The sequence below is a fragment of the Centrocercus urophasianus genome, unplaced genomic scaffold, assembly GCF_019232065.1.
Source record: "Centrocercus urophasianus isolate 14NV4802_14NV808 unplaced genomic scaffold, USGS_Curo_1.0 seq_31, whole genome shotgun sequence".
NCBI classification, from domain to species: Eukaryota; Metazoa; Chordata; class Aves; order Galliformes; family Phasianidae; genus Centrocercus; species Centrocercus urophasianus.
This window is the reverse complement of record NW_024884878.1, coordinates 352023-369469: the sequence shown is the minus strand read 5'-3', so window position 1 is coordinate 369469 and position 17447 is coordinate 352023. Positions and strand designations below refer to the sequence as shown.

The 17447-nt window shown below is 39.1% G+C and overlaps 2 protein-coding genes and 1 long non-coding RNA gene across 3 annotated transcripts in view; 2 read left to right on the top strand and 1 right to left on the bottom strand.

The window, feature by feature from the left end:
• The first annotated feature begins 793 nt into the window (after positions 1-793).
• Positions 794-9625, top strand: CCDC112 (coiled-coil domain containing 112). Its single transcript, XM_042829580.1, has 7 exons — positions 794-850; positions 1407-1522; positions 3708-3829; positions 5630-5719; positions 7008-7083; positions 7621-8011; positions 8841-9625. The coding sequence occupies exons 1-7, from the start codon at positions 800-802 to the stop codon at positions 8958-8960; spliced, it is 966 nt and encodes a 321-aa protein (XP_042685514.1). The 5' UTR covers positions 794-799; the 3' UTR covers positions 8961-9625.
• LOC122166074 lies at positions 5524-10275 on the bottom strand. Its single transcript, XR_006170654.1, has 4 exons — positions 10151-10275; positions 8600-8639; positions 7782-7929; positions 5524-5834 (listed from the first exon to the last, which is right to left on the bottom strand). It is a non-coding gene; the product is annotated as an uncharacterized LOC122166074 (long non-coding RNA).
• Positions 10276-10344: 69 nt separating this feature from the next.
• The window catches only part of LOC122166010 (geranylgeranyl transferase type-1 subunit beta-like), a 24643-nt gene continuing 17540 nt past the window's right edge, over positions 10345-17447 (top strand). The window contains exons 1-2 of the mRNA XM_042829466.1: positions 10345-10475; positions 15501-15619. Of these exons, the coding sequence (XP_042685400.1) occupies positions 10354-10475; positions 15501-15619 (241 nt within the window). The 5' untranslated portion in view covers positions 10345-10353. The remainder of the gene's footprint in view (positions 10476-15500; positions 15620-17447) is intronic.

The following is a 17447-nucleotide window of genomic DNA, read 5'->3' as shown; positions in this document are numbered from 1 at the left end:
GCATCTATCATTCACTAATAATGAAAACATCTATGTGCTTTCTACACTGCCTCAGCTGAACCCAGGATCCCTATGTGTGTTGTGTTTAACCCTGCCCTCCATGCGGTAAATAATCCAGTGTCTCTAGCCATCTCGAATCCTGTTGACACGTTAGATCACTGCATTACATCTGTACTAAATGAGTAAATATATTTCTGCTTCTCTCTCACAAGTGAAATGTATAGTGTAGTTGTTTCCATATGCAACAGCATAAAAATAGAAAATCTGAATGGCAACTCCTTGGAAGTTTTGTGAATACGTGTGAGTGAAAAATGAGATTTTGATACACATTCAAGGCCAGGCTGGATGTGGCTCTGGGCAGCCTGGTCTGGTGGTTGGTGATCTTGCACATAGCAGGGGGGTGAAACTCGATGACCACTGCGGTCCTTTCCAACCCAGGCCATTCTGTAATTCTGTGATGATAGCTTGACTGTACTGAATAACATAAATCTCTATTTCTTGCCAGAACCAGGCCCAGGGCAGTCACCTCCCGCCCGTGCCACGCTGCTGAAGGTCCTGCACACTATCCCCATCCCAGGAATTCAGGACCTCTTTCCCCAGATCAGGTTTTCCCTTCAGAGCACCAGAGCGAATGCCACTCCCCACAACGTCAGCGCCCCGTCTGAAGCACTAAACGCTCCGCAGCGTTACACCGCAGTCCCACAGGGCGGCGAGCAGCCCTCGCTCAGCAGCGCCCGTCGGACGGACCCACGGCCACGCCCGGCGCGGGGCGGGACGGCGGCGGCTGCCGGCGGTTAACATGGCTGCGTTGGCAACGGTTTGCGCGGCGGCCTTGGGGCAGCAGCAGCAGGTAAAGGTCCGACCGCAAAGCCCGCCTCGCCGGCTGCCCACGGAGAGCAGAGCGCGCAGCGAGGGCGCGGGCGGCTCGTCCAGAGAGGCGGGAAGGGCCGGGGCGTGGGGGAGAGCTGCGAAGTTGCTGTGAATTAAGAGTTAACAGTATGCGAGGAATATTAAGAGGCTTTCAGAAGTCAGGCCGGCGTGCTTTCCTTGGACGAGGTGGCACGGTCTGCCTAAGGCTGGTTATGTGCTTACCACCAAGTGCTGAGTTACCTCTGAATCTTCGGGTAAAAGCAGCCATGAAGGCAAGGCTGCAGGGTCAGTGAGATCAGCTGTCTCTGCTAAAGTGAGCTGCTGTTCGTTCCATTTCTCAGCTGAAGGATGCCTTTTTATGTTCACACCTAGGTTTGCCATCCCATCACTTTTGTACCGGCATGACTTAAAGTTCTTTGAAGTACAGCAGTGTAAAACTGAAGTCGTGTTGTTCATGATCTCAGCATCGTCTGCTTGAAAACAGCCAGTATTTAAAAACAAAATACTGTTTTTGAATGTTTTGTCTTATTTTACAGAATGACAGTTTTTTCAGTGCTGCAAGTGCTGCTCGACAAATTCAGAACTGCAAGATGAAAGCTGAACAAGCTAAGGAAACAGAATTTGTAAGAATAGCAGAAAATTTAAGAACTCAGTAAGCAAAAAAAAAAATATAAATATAAAAAAAAAAAAAACACAAGCAAACAAAAAACCAAACTTGAGTGTAATTCCATGCTGTTCTGAAGGTAATATCTCCAGAATGAGGAAAGCCTGAGACATGGGGCTCTTGGGTGTGGAGAAAAGGAGGTTGAGAGGGAATCTCACCACTCTTTACAAATATCTTAAATATGAGAGCCAGGTTATTGGGAGTGGACTCTGTGAAAAAGGGATGATGGGCTGGGAACATAGGAAGTTCCATACAAACACGAGGAGCTTATTTATCCTGAGAGTAACAGAGCACTGGAATAGGCTGCCCAAAGAGGTGGTGCAATCTCCTCTGGATTTGAGACCTGTACGCTTTCCTGTGCAACCTAATGTAGGGAACCTGCTTTTGTGGGGGTGTTGAACTCTATAATATCCAGAGGTTCCTTCCAATCTCTGTAATTCTGTGACTCTATAATATAAATTATGCTTCAAGGTAATAATTCATGGTAATTAAGTATTGAGGCTACAATTTCATTTGCAGCATCCCAGGTAGATTATTATGATGGTTATAGTAATTTAGGATAAGCTTCTGAGCTCTGAAGTTGCCCCTTGTTTTAATTACCACCTGGACTTTGATCAGTTGTCTCCTTCAGTTTGCTAATGCTCAGTTGATTCACAAAAATGGAAGTGCCTGTGGCATTACATGGTTCCCTGTTTTTCTACTTGGGTGTGCATGCAGCATTATTGAGTTCTTAGTTTTCCTACTTAGCTGTGCTAGCCTTCCTAGGGAATTAAAGCCTTTAAAACATCTCAGCAAAGCAGAAATAGTGGCAGCATTAAAGGAGCTTCCTCATAGGAAATTGAGAGCACTTCTAGAATATTGGTGCTTTTGAAAATGGGAATTCAGGACAGCTCAAGCACAGTAGTAATTTAAACGTGTTTCCCTATGTTTTGAATAAGGGCTGTAATAACTGTTCTGGTGCTTGGAAGAACAGAATCCTTGAGCAGGTGAGCTTTATGAGGAAGATCTGGCTTAGCCAGCCAACTCCAGGTGGCTGAAGTTTCTAGTTAGAAATCTTGAATGAACTATGTAGTCTCATGGAGACACATTGCCATCTGATTAGATCAGCTCCTCTAATTGTCCTGGAGTCTGGATAATGGCTCAGAAGTTGACTGCTGAGTTATGTAGGGATTCTCAAGCAGCTTTGGATGCCATTAACTATGGCACACTTCAGACCTTCTGTAGTTGTGCTCTTAAGGCTTCCTGTACACTGTGGTAGATTTTATCACTCTCGTCTGGTCCATGAACTCCATTGGGCAGCAAAGCATTTAAACTATGAAGGCATCTCTGTGCTGTGTAGAGGATTCAACTACACAGCATCTATAGCCTACTGTAGAAACAACCTCATTCTGAGAGACAGGGTTTTTTGGGTTGTCAGTAGTTCTGCTTGACACTGCTAACTGCTGCATCTCTGTTCAGCATGGCATCAGTGTGTACTGCTCTGATCTCTTAATGGTAGCACCAAATTACACAGATATGCTATGGACTTCAGTGTCTGTGGTGCTTTTGCATCTGTGCTTCTCTGGGTCAAATTTTAGCGAACTGCCTAGTTGTAGTAGAAAAAAGCAGAACATAGTTTGAGTTGTATTTGAAAGTTTCTTACCCTGGTAAGGAAACAAATATACAGGACTGAATCTGTATGTGACAAACGGTAGCAGCCTTAATATTTTGAGTTATTCCAATTTTAATTAACTTGAATTTGAATATTCAGTTGCAGTAGTAGTAGTACCACTGCCAGTGTAAATAACCCTGAGGGAATACACTTGTTTTGTCTTTGCTGGGGCTCCATCTATGTGTGCAACTGCAGTAATACAGCCTGTGTCCCATCAGTGCTTTCTTCTCATAAGGCTCCCTAGTAAGCATTCATCATGCAGATAAAGCTTCTCACTGTTTTACTGTGTGAAGCACTACTTGTCCATTAGATAATTTCCTCTTTAACTTGCTTGTCCACATTCTTAGGTTACTTTGTTGCATAGGCTTATAACTGGAAGAGTTTCCCTTGAGAACGGTAGTAGGAGTAAACCAGTAAATTGTACAAAATACAAGATGCTTCTGCTGACCAGTATCACCTATATACTAATGTTGGAAAATCTTGCTGCTTTGCTTGCTTAATGTGGCAATATTATTTTTTCAGGCTTGCAAATGTACAGAAGGACAAAAATGGATGTCTTTACAATAGGAAGAGTGATTCCAGAGCAGAATACAGCATTCTGGAAGAACTGGAATGTAAAATGTCTGTTGATAGGAAAACTGAAAGTAAGATACCTTTTTGGGGGTGTTGTTTTCATATGTTTTTTTCTTCTGTTTGCTTGCTGATTTTTACAGCTGTTTGCTTAATTTTTTAATTAGCAATGTTAGAAAGATTAGTGTGGTTGAGAGGTAGATTCTGACCGAAGTGTCTTACTGATGATTGAACTATTTTACTGATGGTTGTAAAGAACAATTTCTTGATTCACTTTCAAAATTCAGTAGCATAAACATCTTGAGCCTTCTCTATTATTGTTTTCTTTTAGACTTAAATGCAGCAGATACCACTATCAAAAATTTAGGTGAAATCTTACTGTTTTAGAAACCTAGAAGCAATTTAGTATGCTTAATTTAGATTTCCTATGTCAATCATTCCTCAGTCTTATCTCAATCACTCTGTAGGATTATAACAGATTTCTGCAAAATCTGTTATAATCTTGCTAAGATACATAAAAGAAGGTTTTCTTACCCTGCCTACAAACAGGCTTTTGAACTCTTCAGTTCTGTGGCTGCATTTTTCTCTTTCTTGGATAATAAATATTTGTAGTGCAAATAGTTCTGTGAGATGATAAACATAGTGTGTCCTGTATCATCTTTTCCACTTGCCATACTAATTAAATGGTGAAAGACAGAAAGTGACAACCTGGATGAAGTACCTAAACTTTTTGAAAGTAATCAAATCAAGCTATGTCTTTTGATACAGAATATCAAAACTATGTAAGTTGAATAAGGGGAAGATTTCAAGGAAACAATTGGAAATACACTTTCCTCACAAATCTGTATGTATTTCAATATGGATATCTTAACTGACAGATCTTGTCCTATTTTTTATATCTTACAATCCTTAAGAAATGTGAATATTTCCAAGGAATGACTAAGCTAAAAAGATCAGAAAATGTTTCAGGTGTAAGGAGAAGTATGAAAGTATGGGTATATATAGTGTTGCAAGATAAAAATATAAAAAAGAGTTTTAAGGTACTAGATGTGAGATGTGAAAGCATTAGGGTAGGATCTTCTGGGTACATACATATATCTCCCAGGCTTCTCATTTACTGTGCTACTTCGTTAAGGTCTTTCAACACAACCTATGTGTTTCTACTTGTTCTGTAGTTTTACTGTGAATTAGTAGGATCACGTATTAGCTATGTTTCATTAGATTTTGGACTCTTATTACTTATTTCTTCCTATAAACCAATCCTTTTAGGATAGAGGACTCTGTAGAACCTTAAAATGGCCCAGAGCTTCGTGCTAATTAATAGTGCCTACAAACTCATAAACTCCTAAATGGTAACAAAGTAAATAAGCACATGCATGCTTGAAGTTCCTGCAAACACTAATTCTACTTCAGTTAACACAGCAAATACCATATGATTTCTAACTAGATTTATGTAATTTGTTTTCTTCATTATGATTCCAAGTTTGTTCTGAGGTATAGGAGAGAGTCTGACTCATGACTGAGGTGGAGTTGCTTTCTTTACAGGCAGTATTGTTCTCCTAATCCAGTTACATGATAAAAACATTAGAGAAAACTGCATTAATCTGTATGTGACTACACTGTTGACACCGTTAGAAAGAAGCTACTAATTTTAAAACCTGATGAGGAGATGTATAGTACACGCACTCAGCTACATGTAGTTGCAGTTATGTTAAAATGGGTGGTATAAACAGCAGTTTCATGTGATTAAACAGAACTTACTGCTTGAATGAAATTACTGGTTTATTTTGGATGCTTTGTTGCTTTTAATCTTGCATGGAATTTATTAGACAAAGAAACCATTAGGACTACCAGCACTTTATTTTGTTTAACAGAAACTAAAATCCTGCAGCAGCTAACAAAAATATGTAATAACGTGAAGAGACTTCAGCAACAACTGAAAGATGTGAAACATACATCAGAGTGTAAGTTATGCAAACAGATTTTAAAACATTTTCCTTCATAGACAGGTTCCTTTGAATATTGCTTATGATTCTCTTACAGTCTTCGGATGCTTCTGTGGTTTGCTCTTCCAGGAATCTGGGAAGGGAGAGATAAGGAAGGAGAAATGTCAGAAATGGTAAAACCTCTTGCAGTTCTCAGCAGAAACTGAGAAATACATGTTGTCCCAGAAGTTACATGGGTTTGTTTTTTCAGAATGCTGGAAGTCAAGAATTTTCTATATGCTTTTTTTAATGTACAGTAGTTTTGTAGTGCAGTTTATCATCTGATAGAAGGTCACAGAGTATCTTCATGGAACTAATTTCAAGCCATCCACAGATCATCTAGCTTGAAGCGCAAGCAGAAATATTCTGCATGAAATGCTGAGGCAACTTGTTCAGTTTGATTTGAACCTCTTGGGAAACAAGCACCAAAAGAAAAATTCTTTTCTAAATGTACTGCAGTGTAATTGAACTCAAGCTGAAGCTCTTGTAGCAGCTGAGGATGCTAGATGAAATGCATGTCATTTCATTTATTGAGTGTCTATACTATAAAAAAAAAAGCATCTTCTTCCTTAAATCATTAGCAGAGATGCCAGATCAAGATGTACGTGGAACTAAAAGTTACAGATGATATAATGGTGTCAGTTAGGTCCAAGTTAAACTGTATTCATTGCATCTGTAGGGTTGTTCTGCAGGTTTAAAATGCACACATTCCAAAACATTTGTCTACCATTGCACAAGAGGTCTTCTCTAAACAGCAGGCTTACCCACCCTCTGCAGATGAAGTTCACAGCATGCTGACAGTACAGAATACAAGTCTTAATTTCTGAAGTCACTTTGTAAGTCTAGCTTTGAATAAAGCAGTGAGCTGTAGGTTAAATATACTTGGTACAGTCTGGTGTGGGAAAAAAGATTAGAATGTGCTTTCAAAGTCACTAACTGCATTGTTACAAAAGACAAAAGTGGAAACTCTTTACTTTAGGATAAGGCTGTCTCATTTTCTGAATCGAAGGTTACCTAGAATAAGATTTTTGTTCAACTGAAGTAAACATTTATATCAGGATTTGTATTTAGTTGACTAAGTCACTGTGAAATCATGCCTTTTGAATAAATGAGGGTCTTGTAAAAGAAGTGGAATTGTGGCTTTTTTTGTACTCTGAAATAATGGCATTTCAGAATCCTTTATATTCTCTACAATTATGGATAATGGAGAATTATTATTAAGATGTTTTAAACTTCTCAGGTGATATGTTCTTATTTTCCTTTTTAGTTGTTGACGAGCTCAAGGAAATGTTGGAAGAAATTGAAATTGCAATCAATACTTTTAAAGATGAACAGAGACAAATGTACGTTTATGTCTGCTTCAGTTACAAAAATGCTTTCCTGACACACAATGAAAGCTTGTATCAATCAAACTATTCTTTTTATTTTTCTCTTTTGCTGTAGTATGTCAATCAAAACTCAAACCATTAACACATTAACATTCCAAAGAGGCTGTTAATATAGTTGTTGCATGGTTTAACATAACAACCATTTGCTTATAAAAAGGCTATTCAGATTCAGAGAAAAGCTGCAGAACAGATTAGATTGTTTGGTTTTTTTTTAAGTGAACTTTTTTTTTCTCCTTTCTTTCCTGTGGTGTCAGGAGAGGATTGAGTGAATTGTTTGCCTCCCATATGTGTACGCTTCCACTAAAAGGGTAACTTAATTCAAATTCTATTGCGCTTCATTTGGAATCGTTACAACAATGTTCTCATCTGTGTTACCATGTCAGTTCTTAATCTTTCAAGAAATTTTTTTGTGGCATTGAGCAGTTCCAAAGTTCATTTTCTGTGAGCATTGACTGTTGGATTCTTACACTCCAGTGTTCTTTCTCTTCTTAGATATGAACAGCTTTTGAAGGATGAAAAAACTGCAGTTAATGAGCTCAGCATCTTTGAGAAAAAAGTGGAACTGTGGGCAACGAGCAGCTCAACAACAGAAGAAGTTTTGAAGTTACCATCAGCTAGGATCTCAGTTAATAAAACACTGGGAAATCATCTACCTGCAGAAGTTGTAGAGTTTGAAAGATTTCTGCAGCAAACAGGGGGGAGGCAAGGAGGTTGGGATGACGGTGATCATCAGAATTTTCTTAAAGTGTGGACTAAACACAAAGGGAAGCTGTCCTACGTGGATGAAGCCCTCAAGTATCTCTGTGGAAGAACAAAAGAAGATGTTGAACAACATGGCATATGGTATCGAGAATTTCTCATTTTACAAGACAAAAAAAAAGAGGTAAAATGACTATTCTGGGGGCTTTGTAGCTTTAAGGAAAATATACATATTTTTAAAATACATGCACTTGTTATTTTTGTATTTGCTTGTCTAGGGGTAGTGCTCAGTGGATTTCTGTTACAGTTGGTGATAAGCAACTGAAATCTTCTTTAGCATCCTCAACTTAACAAAATCTTTGTCTTAAAGAGTTACAAACAAATGTAGACCTGACAGCATACTGATATGGACTGAGTATTGCAAGAGTGTATTATAAATACTTAAATGGAAATTGTCCAGCATGTTAGATGCCAGTCTCAGAGCAGTAAGCTATCCCATTTGAAGCTGCAGTTCTTGTTACATGTCCTTTAGAATGTCTGTCCCATTATGTAAGCAGTACACCAGTCAAATTCTGATACAGAAAACTATAATTCCTTCAAGAACTATATTTATTTGAAAAACAAAAAATATACAGACATACATTAAAAAGAAGAAAGTAGAATTGCTATTCTGAAGAAAGAAAAAACCAAAACAAAACAAAAACATAAATTTGCATTGAGGAAAAAGACAACAGTAGTCATAATTATCCCAAGATAATATGAATTCCATAACTTATTTCAGCTGGCAAGTCTTGAGCCTCCCTATGTGGTGCCTAAAATAAAAAAAAAAATGAATGAATGTAAGAAGGCAGAAATAGGTTCTGCTCTTTTGTCTTTTTACCTTAAATAGATTTGTTATGCTATCTTCAGTTTGTATTCTTGTAGCATATATTTTTATCAGACCCAATCAACAGGAATGTGTAAAATTTTTTTTTTAATGAAGATCTTTTTTATTTCCTGCTGTTCTACTGCAGTTAATTAAGAAATGGAAAGAAAAGCAGCAGAGAGAAAAAGAAGAAAAACTGAAGAAGAAAGAGAAATCAGAAATTGTTCAAAGGCTTCAGTATGAAGATCAGATGCAAAAAGCAGAATAAAGAAGACGACAACAGGCAGCAATTTCAGCATGGAAAAAACAGAAAGCAATAACATCTGTGATGGAACAAGCATCACGAGTAAAACTAGAGCAAGAGAAAGAGAAAAAGAAACTAAAAGAATGCCAGCACCAATGCCACATGAAGTTACTGGTGGAAAGGAATACTTTGCAGAACAAAGAGAAGCTTGAGAAGGAAAAAAGAGAGAAAGCTGAAAAGGAGGAGAACTGCTGCAGAAGAAATTACTGAATTTCAAGAGTGAATTCGTAATTAGCTCTCCATTCACGCATACAATTATGTTAAATTTACCAATTTCCTTGTATGATTCAATCTGCTAAATATTTTCATACTTTTGATTTTTTTTTTAAATCCCTGACACTCTAGTTCTACTCAGTTAAATCTGTTTTTAATTTGGTAGGAGTAACAATGTCCGTCAACACCCAGTATAAAAAATTTGTTCTGGACAAAGATATTCTTTTCCTCAATATTTGAGTTCTGGCTGTAGGATTATTGAAGTCTGTGTTTCTAAATATAGAGATGGTTTTGTTTAATTCAGTCTGTTTGGGAAAAAATGGCTGAGTTGATGTCGACTTTTTTTTTTCCATGGAGAGTGAGAGACCAAATTGTTACATACAGATACAGTCATAAAAATAAATGTTTGTCGATCCTGCTGCTTTCAGTAGCTGTAATATCTAGTTATGTCCCGTCTCAGTGTGAATTTGTTACTTGAGAACAGGTATTGCTGTCCATATTCACACTAAATTTCATTCACAGACACCCTTTGTGATTTTTCAGTACTGTTTAATGTGAATTTATTCTGCACCAGGGCAAAAAAAGGTCAAGGCAAAAGCTGACAAATTGCTGCATATGTACATGTTTTGGTACCATTTATTTTCACTCAAAATATGTGTAAGGGAATTAGCTTATCCTCTTCTGTCTGTTTCAGTATCTATGAAAACTTAAGCTACAAACTGTGTAAAAGCAAGGTAAAGGAGTAGGGAAGCAAGGAAAAAAAGGAGATTGGCCAAATTAAGAGAGAAGGTGACACACCATCTTTCTGTGTTTTAACCTGAGGCACATGTCAACTTGGTCACTTGAACAACTTACTCTTTTTTGCTCTAAAAAGCAATTTTTAGCCTTTCTAACGGGTTGACGAAGGAAAAAAATCTGAAATGGTAAGCCACGGGTCTTACCAGAAAACATTAACCGTGCAGACACACCCGTTCCGTGTTTAAAAACAAGAAGCAGGAGGCTTTACCCTCCAGCACCGCTTGCTGTAAGCCGCCAGCCGGAATCGCAGCTGCCTCCTGTCAGCTCCTCTCCCACCCCCGCCGTAACGTCACTCCGGGGCCGCGCGTGACGCAGCCGCAGCGCGCCGGTAGTGCTTGTCGGCAAGATGGCGGCGCCGAGCTGGGCGGAGGCGGAGAGGCTGGAGTTCCTGAAGGAGCGGCACGTGCGCTTTTTCCAGCGCTGCCTGCAGGTGCTGCCCGAGCGGTACTCGTCTCTGGAGACCAGCAGGTAGTTCTGCTTGCGCGCGGGGGCACGGACGGGGCTGTCCGCCTCCGCGGCCGGGCGGCGATCCCCGCGAGGTGCGGGGCTGGAGGAGCCGGCTGCGGCTCCGCACCCTGCGCGGGGCGGCGGGGCGGGCGCGGTGGGGTGGGGTGAGGTGAGGAAGGCTTGCGCGGCACGCTGAGCCCGCGAAGCGGACAGGTTCGGCCGGTGCTGGGCTGAGCGCCCCGGCGTCCGTGAGGGAAGACTTGTTGATCCTTTGTAATCTGTTTCCAGGCATGTGCCTCGTTCTTCTCATCCGCCCTGAAAGCGGATTTAAGGATAAATCACTCCAGGCTTTTGTCAGCGCGGAGGCTCGTTAGCGTGACAAAAGTCGTTTAAGTGTTCACTCGCTAGAGTAAAGCATTCAGACAGAAATGAAATATGTCAGTGCCAAGCATTCACCCGTTCACGGCCTCTGAATGCGTTCGTTTCAAATTGAGCTCTTTGCATAAAGTAGTATGTTATTTCTGAGGCAGAGGGAGATAAATAATTTCACAGTCAGAACTTGTGGAAAAAAAAAACAAAAAACTTTACATGTAAAGGATCTGGCATCTTATTTGACCAACGAAATCAAACGCTTCACACTTCATAATCTCTAGAAGTCGTTCTGTGAGGAGTCAAAGGACTTTGGCCAAGCCTTCCTGTTAAATCAAGCCTTCCTTCAATTCAGAGTGCACCTCACACAAACATGCTTCTTTTTCAACTGTGAGAGAACTACTGTGGGCTGTTGTGCATAATAACAAGGAACTTTATATTCAAGAAGATCATTATGAATTTTGATCTCAGAGAAGCAATGCTCTAATATGTTGAGTGTCAGCTTATGTTTCTGTGTACTTTGTCATTTAATTTAAATAGCAGCAAGAAGCCTGAGTGATTTTTTTTTAAAGCTCTATCTAGGCGTGAAAGCCATTGTGTAATGTCTGTTTGGAATCATAGCATGAAGGGCTACCATTAACCACATTAGCATGCATAGAAATGCTGAAGATATGAAATTTCAGGCTAGAAAAGAGGGAGCTCAAGAAGGATCACTGCATTCCATTATCTAGAAAATAGTTTCGGAGAAAGGTGGTTGTGCAGCCTTCAAAAGGGAGCACGGTGACTTGACAAGGGGCTATGAGACTAAGCTGCTTCAGGGAGAATCCTGCCTGCAGAGGAGAACACTCTTGGGAGACTTCACATAGCCTTTCAGTATTTAAATGGAGCTTAGATAAAAGATGGAAGCTTACTTTTTACACAGTCTGGTAGCGACAGGAGAAAAGGGAATGGTTTTAAATTAAAAGTGGGTACATTATCTTAGATGTTAGGAGGAAGTACTTCACTGAGAGTGTGGTGACACACAGGTTGTCCAGGGAAATTGTGGATGTCCATCCCTGGTGTCATTTAGGGCCAAGCTGAATGGTAAGTTGCCTGAATCAGACAGTCATGTTGAAACTGAATCTTTACAGTCCCTTCTACCCCAAGCCGTGGATGTAAGAAAAACATTCTGCCCACTTAGAGTAGTTATGAATAGGTTGCTTGGGGAAAGTGGTGGGATCTCTCTTAAGGACTTGGCCCATTGAGGCCCTGGGTAATCTAATGTAAGCCCCTGCTTTCAGCAGAAGGTGAGACAAGTGATCTCCAGACGTCCTTGCCAGCCTAAGCATTTCTGTTCCACAATTTACTCTGCCAAGATGATGCTGTTTGCCACATAGTTGAAACAGGCTCTAGATTACATTACATCTTCCCCAGTTGTAACAAATAATGATTATGAGAACTCTGTAGGAATTAACAATTTGACTGAATTTCAGCGTGTAGCCACTGAATACCTGGTGTCAGTGTATTGTATATAGAAAGTGTACAGTTCTGAAAAAACCCTGTTTTCTGAAAATTGGGGTTGTCAGTTTGAAACTCTTTCAGAGCACCATCATTTTCGACTGATGAGCACAGTCAAGTTCAATCCTTTAATGAGAACAGAAATCACAATAATCTCATCTTGTTTTTTTGTTTTTTTGTTTTTTTAACTCATAATCTCAGCCAGAAATCTTTCAGTTCTTAGATGCTAACTTATATTAATATTCTGGAGAAACGTGTGCATCTGTGACATAACTTTAGGTGAGTGTTTGAACCATGAATGTGTCATCCCAGATTTGACCTTGAGGGTCACAGATACACACCTTTTTGACAGGTGCAGTGTCACTGAGTTCAGTAGACTTGCTGAACTAGTGCTGCAGCTGGAAGAAGAGTGTTACTTTTCTGTTTTTATCTCTTTCATTTCTGCATTTGTGTGGTTCCATGGCAAGTGAGTTTGTGAAATACAGCTAAAGTAAAGATTGTGAAAAGCATTGTGAGATTGGCTTTGGTTCACTGCACTGCATAAACTGGTGTATATAAAGCTTTTAGACTTCACACTGCATGTCAGGTGAGGTGTGCTAGCAGTTGTCTCTTAGCTCTGGAGCATGTGTGTGTTAATTCTCTGTGAGGTGGGACAGCACGCAGAGTAAGGTATGGTATCCAGATGGTTGTATGGGGAGCATTCTGTGCTCAGTGGTGCAGGATGTTCTTGCCCATGTTGTGTGGATTCTGGCGCACTGTATAGACCACTCCTTAGCAATGTTGGTACTGTCAACATAGTCCACCTCGATAATGTCAGACTTAACGTTTTACATTCATTTATCTAATGTATTCATTTTTTTAGTCCAAATTGGGCTTAATGTTATATCTTCTGCATCAAGTACAGAAGGGCATATTCTGTACTTGAGCCTGTATTTAAAGCAGTTGCTTAGCCTTGGAGCTGACATGTTTGCACTTCTCTAGAAGTAGCTTAGCTTACTTCAGTTAGGCAACATAGAGTGAAAAGGCCATTAAATGTTTGTAGTAAAAAATTATTGAACTTAACATCTATGAAAATTAGAAAATATCATATATAGGGTTATCTTAAAAAAAAAAAAAAGAAAAGAAAAGAAAAAAAAGTACTATGCCCAAACGTTTATCTTTAGAGTTGTTGTTTAAATAGTGGTTTTGATTGAAGTAACAGGTTGTTGTCCAGAATCAGAATTTGGCTTACACAGATCTGATTAATGGCAAAAGTTTATATAATTCTTAAATTTTTAATCTTGCACTTTGAAATATTTGGTAGCAATCAGATGACTGGAGTAATAATTCTGTTCCAGACTGAAGTATCTTGGTGTGCAAAGACCACAGTTTTTATGCTTTGTGTAATCAAAAACATTATTAGTAGTTACACTAGGAAAGAGACATGTTTTAGAACCCAGGGATTGCAAAGCAGGCTTATACTTTCTTTCTGAAAAGGATACTTGCAGTAGTATTGTTCAGTAATGGATTTGTATGCTGTTCTGTGTTTGATATTTTTTACTAAGACTTGGAGGTGCATGAGGGAATTTTTTTGAATGGGAGATGTTAGTGCTTAGTAGCAAGCAAATGACAGGTTAAATAAACCCTTTTTTGCGTAAGGCTGGTATGAAAGGCAATAGGTAAGCTCAGAGTCAAACTAAAATACAGTGTAGAATGATGTAGCATTAGCTAACCAGTCACTGTTTTTCAGATAATTTCTGTCTAAGGCTTGTGAAATGTATTTCTAAGTGATGCCAGTTCTGAAGGAGAACTAATTTGCTTAAAAAAATACTTCTGAATGACAGTGTGACTGTAGCAGCAGGAAAATCAGTCATTGAGGTTGTGCCACGGTGTTGAAAGGAATGTCTACAGCATCATCGTTGGCTGCTTTAATTATATACTGTTTTAATTATAAGGGTTCTTTTTGAGCTGTGTCTTGGGCTGACTCACTTCACCATGTATTATTTTTTTTTGCCTTGCTCTGTGGTTCTGATGCAGAACCACAGGCACAGGTTGAATAGCTTTAGAGACTTCTGTCCACATCTATCCTCAGAGATGCCAACTTCTAGTGGCCAAGGTGGATCAGCAGCCTGGGAGGTAGCTGCAAATTATCACTCAGTCTCCTAAAGAAAGCTGGCGTTAACTTGTCTGTTTTCGTGATCATGCTGAGCAGTATTTTTTGCCTGTTTAGCAGCTGCTTCACAGTCCATCATTGTATCTGGTAAAAGAACAGCAAGAATTTCTAGAAGATGCAGATGATACTGTGAATGACAAAATAGGTACCAGCTAATTTTAATCCGAGATAGAATGTTCAAGCTACTATTATATTAATATTTTCTCTGTCTTAAGATATAAGCTATCTCAGTTCCATTCCCCAGTGCTGCTCCCATGGTGCTCAGTCAGTGCCACTCATGCAGCTGTTTTGAGGGATGGTGCAAAGTCACTGAAACTGAAACCCCCAGTAAGGTGATGCTTGAAAATGTAGCATTATTAAGATCTATGGCAGCACACATCTATGGAAATGAGTTTTGGGCAAGAAGGAACTGCAGCATGCTAGCTACTATGGAGTTCACTGCTGTATTAGATATTTGCATATTTTGCATATTTTAACTTTCTCAATTTTAGATGCTGAATTTAATCAGTCATCTAAGCTCTTTTGTACCAAAAGGCAAGAACTAAATACCTACAGAAGGTAATTATTCTGTGCATCTATTTATGTAGTGATTGGTTACAAAACAACCGTTGCTGTTTAATAGCTAGCTTCTGAGCATCTGAAGTTGGGTTTGGAAGATGTTAAGAGGCAACTTATATCCTTTCCAGCTTATCTTCTATTTACTGCATACTTGTAGGATAGTTTGTTGAAGAGAACTGTCTGTCGATTGTTAATGACCTTTTTCGGTTAACGTCTGAATCATCATCATTGTGTTGTATCCTTATAGCAAGAGGGGTAGCTTACATGAAAAGTCTTGCTGAGACAATGAAACTGTTACAATACAAAGAGCATTATTTTGTTCAGCAGATAAATTTCATGCTGAGTTAGGCTGTATGTGTTGCACCATTCTCAGAGGCTGAGAATTGTTGATAATTCTATTTCTGCTACCATTTGTTAATCTCCCCATTATATTTATGGTGGGAAGTGTAAGCCTTATCTTTTTCTTTTAGGTTGACAATTGCATTTTTCGCGCTCTCTGGTCTGGATATGTTGGATTCCTTAGATGTGGTGAACAAAGATGATATAATAGAATGGATTTATTCCCTTCAGGTCCTTCCCACAGAAGACAGTGAGTGAGTTTTTAGTTTTTATTTATTGATAATAATTTTACTCTTGCTTTTCACCTGCGTAAATAGTGGTATGACTTTAAAAGAAAAAAAGCAACAAAAAACCTCGAACTTGACCTTCATAATTTCAAATAGCAATATCTAGCAATTCTTAGAAACAAATAACATCCTCTTATGAAGTAAAAGTAGAAGTGTTTAGTTTTAACTTCTTTATGTATTTAAAGTGAAGCTATGAACTGAATTTCAAGGTAAGACAGTATAAAATAATAATAATGAAGCTGCACCGTTAAGCATCTCAGAAAAATGTTTCACCTTTTCCTTAAAGAAATGCATTCTGAATAAGCTGTATGGACCTAGAAGTGGTTATATTGACTTGCCCCAGTTGTAGCCATGCCAGAAGCATTGAGCACAGGTATGGTTATTTGGAACAACTGTTGGAAAAAGGGAGATTAAGAAGCAGAAAGGATAAATACAGTTCCACTTTTGAAATGAAAAATCTGTTCTCTAGCATTGTGATTTTAATTTACCTCACGTTTTGGGTAGTAATGCTGCTGGTGTGTCCCGGATGTTCCCAAACTGGAAGGTGCACAGCAGCTCCAAGCTGGGGAGGGATCTCACGGGAAGTGGTCCTCTACAGGTAACTTGAAAGAATTTGAGAGAGAGGATATTTCTGGCATTTTTCAGTGGTGGTGCAGGTGAGTGGCTAATAGCAGTGGAGGAGATGGAATGGAGGGAGCTGTGAGTGAGACACTGCTATTTTATGATGACAGGTACTGCATGTTCAGCACTAAACTGGAGATCGCTCCAGGCTGGTCTTAGAGCAGAGATAATTCCAGGTGCTCTTCTGTGAAAGAAAAGGACATTTATGAAGTGAGCATGTGGAAGTCAAGGTTGCTTACAGATATTTACAGTCATAAAGAGATTCTCTTTCTTATTGTGGCAACTTAGAAACTATGAGATCCACTTTGGACATTAATAGATTCTTTCCTTCTGTTATACTCTGAGACAAATTACAGAAAATTGTTCCCACAAGAGAAGGCTCCTGTCCCGTAGTGCTATAATTTTTTTTCCAAGGTGAACATACCTTATTTGTAGGAGTTGAACACTTTCTGTTGTGTCCCAGTCTTCAGGACTCTATTCTAACAGAACAGTGAAGCTTCAGGAAAAGAGATTAATTCTTTTTAATTCGTCTTTGATAGAGTTTGAGGTGTTTTTTTTTTTCTACCTAGCCAGTATCTGGGGTACTCCCATAGTCAGAAATCTTCTAGGAATGTCAGTAGGTCAGTATAACTCCCAGAGACAAACACAGAGTCTAACAATCCAGGAAAGATGTCTTTTTTTTCTTTTGCTTAGCATTTAACAAAATATAATATTACAGTGCAGTAGCTTTGGGGAAGATGCCACTGGTGCAACATTCTGTGCTTTTAAATAAGTCTCTTTTTTTTCTGCAAAAGACCAAACTTCCCTCCAGTCCTCTATCCATCAGTTGATGAGAAATCTGATATCAGGCTATCTTGCTTTTGCTGATTACAGTGCTCTGTGCAGTCAGTTCACCACTAAAGTTTCCACATTATTCCATTTCTGTGTTACCTGATGGATAAATACATTACGTAAAATGTAAGTAATATTAACAACAAAATGGATACTGGATGACCGAATGTTCAGAATGGGAGCATTCTTGTAACATGTGCCTTCAATAACATGTATTGGTTTTAGTATTTGTTATTGGGCATCCTTCCAGCAATGGTACCTTAAGTACTAATTAGATTTCTTAAATGAAATGTAAATTAAAAACAAAAAAAAATGGATAATGGATTCCCCAAAACAAAA